We start from the raw sequence: 6,270 nt of genomic DNA, 5'->3' as shown, positions 1-6,270 counted from the left end.
AGTGTTTCTTAACCCTGTTCCTGTTGGCACACCAACTCTTCCTAATCGATCACACTTGAATCGACTCATCAGCTCGTAATGTGGGCCAGATAAGAGAGAACCAGTATCTGCACTGGTGGTGTTACTGGGAAACGCTGCTTTAATGACCCCGAACCGCTGCAGTCTTTCAGTCGGGTTTGAACAGTCGAGCTAAAACCTAATCGCGCAAGAGATCAAATATGTAAAATATTGCAAAATGTAATAAAACCTCCTCCTCGTTTGCTGACTCTGTCGGTAACAGTGCAGTGCCCGTCCTGTAACTTCTGTTGACGTCTGGTTGGGTTTCAGCTCCAGTGTTCAGGACTGTTTTGTACCACATGGTTTTATTTGACTATAGCTGTGTCTGGAACTGCTCCCTGTCCACTATACGCCGTCCACTATATAGGGATGAGTGAACGAGTGTTTCAGACACCGCTCATGACAGGCCTCAGGTCACGTTAGCTTCAGCAGCGTCTCACTGCGGAGTGTGTGTGTGTGTGTGTGTGTTTGTCAGTGAGGTCTTTCGGCACAGAGGGGCGACCGACGGACCGGCCTGTTCCCCCGCGGGACGAGGTGTTCGAGTACATCATCTTCAGGGGAAGTGACATCAAGGACATCACAGTGTGTGAGCCTCTGAAGATCCACCACAGTCTTCCTCAGGACCCTGCTATAGTTCAGGTGTGTGTGTAACGCACGTGTCCTCAGCTCGTTCAGACGCAGCGCTGATTGTTTCCCCTCATTAGTCGTCAGTCGGGACCTCGTCCGCTCACTACGGGTCGCAGGGCGGATACAGTCCCTACCGAAACATGCTCCCCTCCTACAGCCAGCTGGCGGCCAGCTCCCTCCTCAACCAGCAGTACGCGGCGGCTCTGGGCCTCGGTGAGTGTGTGTGTGTGTGTGTGTGTGTGCCTCAACCAGCAGTACGCGGCGGCTCTGGGCCTCGGTGAGTGTGTGTGTGTGTGTGTGTGTGTGCCTCAACCAGCAGTACGCGGCGGCTCTGGGCCTCGGTGAGTGTGTGTGTGTGTGCCTCAACCAGCAGTACGCGGCGGCTCTGGGCCTCGGTGAGTGTGTGTGTGTGTGTGCCTCAACCAGCAGTACGCGGCGGCTCTGGGCCTCGGTGAGTGTGTGTGTGTGTGCCTCAACCAGCAGTACGCGGCGGCTCTGGGCCTCGGTGAGTGTGTGTGTGTGTGTGCTTCAACCAGTAGTACGCAGCGGCCCTGGGCCTCGGTGAGTGTGTGTGTGTGTGTGTGTGTGCCTCAACCAGCAGTACGCGGCGGCTCTGGGCCTCGGTGAGTGTGTGTGTGCCTCAACCAGCAGTACGCGGCGGCCCTGGGCCTCGGTGAGTGTGTGTGTGTGTGCCTCAACCAGCAGTACGCGGCGGCTCTGGGCCTCGGTGAGTGTGTGTGTGTGCCTCAACCAGCAGTACGCAGTGGCCCTGGGCCTCGGTGAGTGTGTGTGTGTGTGTGCCCCTCAACCAGCAGTACGTGGCGGCTCTGGGCCTCGGTGAGTGTGTGTGTGTGTGCCTCAACCAGCAGTACGCAGTGGCCCTGGGCCTCGGTGAGTGTGTGTGTGTGTGTGTGTGTGCCCCTCAACCAGCAGTACGCGGCGGCTCTGGGCCTCGGTGAGTGTGTGTGTGTGTGTGTGTGTGCCCCTCAACCAGCAGTACGCGGCGGCTCTGGGCCTCGGTGAGTGTGTGTGTGCCTCAACCAGCAGTACGCAGTGGCCCTGGGCCTCGGTGAGTGTGTGTGTGTGTGTGCCCCTCAACCAGCAGTACGCGGCGGCTCTGGGCCTCGGTGAGTGTGTGTGTGTGTGTGTGTGCCTCAACCAGCAGTACGCAGTGGCCTCGGTGAGTGTGTGTGTGTGCCCCTCAACCAGCAGTGTGAGTGTGTGAGAGAGAGAGTTTGTGTGTGTCGTGTGTGCCTCAGTCAGCAGTACACAGCGGCCCTGGGCCTCAGTGTGTGTGTGTGTGTGTGCCTCAGTCAGCAGTACGCAGCGGCCCTGGGCCTCAGTGTGTGTGTGTGTGCCTCAGTCAGCAGTACGCAGCGGCCCTGGGCCTCAGTGTGTGTGTGTGTGTGTGCCTCAGTCAGCAGTACGCAGTGGCCCTGGGCCTCAGTGTGTGTGTGTGTGTGTGTGTGCCTCAGTCAGCAGTACGCAGCGGCCCTGGGCCTCAGTGTGTGTGTGTGTGTGTGTGTGTGTGTGTGTGTGTGTGTGTGTGCCTCAGTCAGCAGTATGCAGTGGCCCTGGGCCTCAGTGTGTGTGTGTGCCTCAGTCAGCAGTACGCAGTGGCCCTGGGCCTCAGTGTGTGTGTGTGCCTCAGTCAGCAGTACGCAGTGGCCCTGGGCCTCAGTGTGTGTGTGTGTGTGCCTCAGTCAGCAGTACGCAGCGGCCCTGGGCCTCAGTGTGTGTGTGTGTGTGTGTGTGCCTCAGTCAGCAGTACGCAGCGGCCCTGGGCCTCAGTGTGTGTGTGTGTGCCTCAGTCAGCAGTACGCAGTGGCCCTGGGCCTCAGTGTGTGTGTGTGCCTCAGTCAGCAGTACGCAGTGGCCCTGGGCCTCAGTGTGTGTGTGTGTGTGTGTGCCTCAGTCAGCAGTACGCAGTGGCCCTGGGCCTCAGTGTGTGTGTGTGCCTCAGTCAGCAGTACGCAGTGGCCCTGGGCCTCAGTGTGTGTGTGTGTGTGTGCCTCAGTCAGCAGTACGCAGCGGCCCTGGGCCTCAGTGTGTGTGTGTGTGTGCCTCAGTCAGCAGTACGCAGCGGCCCTGGGCCTCAGTGTGTGTGTGTGTGTGTGCCTCAGTCAGCAGTACGCAGCGGCCCTGGGCCTCAGTGTGTGTGTGTGTGTGTGCCTCAGTCAGCAGTACGCAGCGGCCCTGGGCCTCAGTGTGTGTGTGTGTGTGTGCCTCAGTCAGCAGTACGCAGCGGCCCTGGGCCTCAGTGTGTGTGTGTGCCTCAGTCAGCAGTACGCAGTGGCCCTGGGCCTCAGTGTGTGTGTGTGTGTGCCTCAGTCAGCAGTACGCAGTGGCCCTGGGCCTCAGTGTGTGCTCAGGTCTCTCTGTGTCTCTCAGGTCTGCATGGTGTCCCGGTGCGGAGGGGTCCTATGGTGGAGCAGGCGGTTCAGACTGTGCCTGCAGAGAAAGCCCCACTGAAGGGTTCGAGCGGAGCAGGAGAGACCAGCCGAGCGCAGAGGGGCGGTCGTGGAGCGCAGAGAGCCTTCAGCAGTGAGAGACACACACACACACACACACACACACACACACACACACACACACACACACACACACACACACACACACACACACACACACACACACAGCTCTCAGCTGGGTAACCCTGACACCGTCAACACACTCCTCTCAGTTGGAGATAAATTAATTTTTTTTCTCATGTTGTGACGTCTTGCATATGATTCCTGATGGGATACGCTTTTACGGTTGATTGCACTGTTATTCTCGTTATTTCCCTATAATGCCTAATGAATCTGAAGTCACATTCACAGAAAACCTCTTGCTTCTGCTTTGCAAAATGAGGTGATGCGCACATGCCGTCGTTTAACACGCACTAAACCCAGTCTGTGTAAAAGCGCTGTGGAGCAGTACTTGAGGCTAAGCGTGTCCCGTCATTCATCACGTGATTTCATGATCGGTCTTAAACTTTCCAGTGCAAGATAAATTTAATTTGCTTTTATGTATGATTTGGTTTTAAGTGTTTATATTCAGATTATATGCATTTTGTAAAATTGCAAACTGCAAATGAAGCGCCACAATCACACACTGGTTAAGTGTCCATTTGAGTAAACTAGTCTTCGAACGCTTGTGGTCTTCGTGCCCACTTGAACACTCTGAACGAACTCTGGAAGTGTCATGAAGTGGACCAGTGAAGTTCTGCAGGTGTGTGTACTGCGGCGGATGGCTGACTGGACCTGCTCTTTAGGAAAGCTGCTTGCGTGAGTTTCAGAAAGATGTGTTTTCCTTCCTCTGAGGTGATTCAGCTGCACAGCAAGGCGTCTTGAAGGGGCAGAGTCAAGCTAATGACGAGAACAAGCCTCCGACCAGTAGGAGGAAACCAGGTGAAGACTCTTGTTTTAATGACACGTTTGTTGACGTAGACTACCTTGTGAACATGAGGTGTCTTGTAGGAACTCGACGGTCCAGGAACCGCGGTCGAGGTCAAATCCTTGTCGGGAACTCAAAGCCCAGCACCCTGCAGTTCGAAGCGGACTTTGATTTTGAAACGGCAAATGCACAGTTCAATAAAGATGACGTGGAGAAAGAGATTGAAGACCAGCTCCGTGTTGAAGGTATTTCCCTCTGACCAGGCCCTTGAATGTCTTGTTCTCTAAATCCACCCTGCAGAATTCACCGTTCTTCGTTCCTGTTAATTAGTGTCTTTGCTTTGTCAGAGCCAAAAGTGACCCCAGAGGAAAGTGACAAAGAGCGGGAAAAGCCTGAGAACGAGAGCGCAGTTAAAGAGGATCTGCTCGGGCCGAAGTGCTTCTACAATAAAGCAAAGTGCTTCTTTGACAACATCTCCTCCGAGCTCAAGGCGAGGTATAACCCGCCGGTGACTTCTGTCCAGCAGGAACGCTGCTTGCCAGTGAGTGTTTGTTTCTTCTCCCCCAGACGCACCACATGGGCTGAGGAAAGGAAGCTGAACGTGGAGACCTTTGGGGTGCCGGGCCGGTATCTGAGAGGCCGTGGGTTTCGGGGGAGTTACCGAGGGCGTCGGGGCCGAGGGGCGGCGCAGCGTCCCCTTCCACAGAGAGTAGGCAGCGGACGACTGTGACCCGACGTGAGTCAATCCTGCTCGCTTCGCTCAACTCCATCTGACTGAGTACGCCACTGTAAGAATGGAGGATGTTTCATTGGTTCCTGTGAACACATTAGGATGGTTGTTTCTTTACAGCCTTAATATTCAGAGTGTCTCAATTGACCCTATTTACTTTAGATCAACACATTTATTCTTTCTGTAGTTTCTGAGCTTAAAGTGCCTGTGTTTATCCGAGACGTACTCCACCTTTTCACCAACCACTCTGTTCTTTATGGATGAATCAGATTCCACCCGCAGTGGCATTTTCATGTTGGTTGTAAGTGAATGGCTACTTCTATGGATTAATCTTGCTCTTCCTTCATACCTCTTTCCTCCAGATGCATTTTGCCTTGGTCTTGTCTACGAGTTTGATTTCCAGTGGCCAAAATCTTCAGTGGCTAATATTACTTGAATTTTCTCATCATCAAACAACCACCGCTTGTTAAAAAAAAAAATGGCTGCATTGATTACTTTTAATTTGACATAAAATGGCCTTTTTCCTTTGTTTCATGTATGTGAAGAACCCTGCTACTTTACCATGTAAATGCACCTGAATCTGTCTGGGATTTTTGCATTTGAATTGGGATAGCACTTTTATTTGTATGTATGGCCAGTTATTTGGTTGTACAAAGATATGCATTTAAATGGAGTAGATAAACTTCAGTCTATGGTATGTGATCCTCCAATAATTCTTATTTATTATAATTGGTGTTTTTTTTTTTTTTTGTAAAATTGTAAGGGGATCTTGTTGTTGATGTAATTGTTAATAAACATAGGAAATTAAAATCTTGAGTCTGTATGCTTGATCAAGGGGTATGGTGGTAGTTAATCAGCCAATCTGACAGCAGATTCAGACTGGGTGGTTTTCTGAGGGAGAGAAAAAGCTCTCGCTGTGTCCATTGTGTGCTACGCTTACTGCAGCCAAAGTAGTAGGATCTTTCTAAATTATGAAAGTGTCCTTGAAAGTGTAGGAAAAATGTAGGATATTAATATGGCCTGTATGGAAGCAAAAAGCCTCCCCAAGAAAAGAGAAAATAAAAAATAAGGGAATGGTATGAAATGCAGGTTGACGATCTGTGCTTTGTATGTCACAAATCAATTTGGAGTAAAAATATAATATATTTATATGAGGTACTTAAGTGGTGGTGTGCAGAAACTCAAGATATCACTGCATCCTTTCAAAATTTGGGCCAGATTTACTAAACAGGGCAGATTAGACCACAATCCCATAAAGGCGCTTATGGGAGCAGAAAGTTCTGTGGGTTATTAAAGTCAATGTGCACAGATTTCATGCCTGAGGTGGGAAAATGTATTTTCTTAAAGGTTTTACTAATCCACTATCACATGAAATGATCAGAAATATAACTATTTAAGGTATAAAAAAAGAAAAAGGTATGACCCAAAAGGCACCCATCTCAGAATCACTGGAATTTAAAAAAAGCAAGTGTGTTGCA

General features: G+C 51.5%; 1 protein-coding gene across 1 annotated transcript in view; it reads left to right on the top strand.

Moving 5' to 3' along the window:
* Positions 1–5,812, top strand: part of lsm14b (LSM family member 14B) — a 6,531-nt gene extending 719 nt beyond the window's left edge. The window contains exons 2-9 of the mRNA XM_084099416.1: positions 533–696; positions 762–897; positions 3,076–3,228; positions 3,990–4,076; positions 4,146–4,307; positions 4,410–4,557; positions 4,630–4,798; positions 5,155–5,812. Coding sequence (XP_083955542.1) covers positions 533–696; positions 762–897; positions 3,076–3,228; positions 3,990–4,076; positions 4,146–4,307; positions 4,410–4,557; positions 4,630–4,792 — 1,013 coding nt within the window. The 3' untranslated portion in view covers positions 4,793–4,798; positions 5,155–5,812. The remainder of the gene's footprint in view (positions 1–532; positions 697–761; positions 898–3,075; positions 3,229–3,989; positions 4,077–4,145; positions 4,308–4,409; positions 4,558–4,629; positions 4,799–5,154) is intronic.
* The last annotated feature ends 458 nt before the right edge of the window (positions 5,813–6,270 follow it).

The sequence above is a fragment of the Abramis brama genome, assembly GCF_963993115.1.
Source record: "Abramis brama genome assembly, chromosome: 22".
Lineage (NCBI taxonomy): Eukaryota > Metazoa > Chordata > Actinopteri > Cypriniformes > Leuciscidae > Abramis > Abramis brama.
This window is presented reverse-complemented; position numbering and strand designations above follow the sequence as displayed.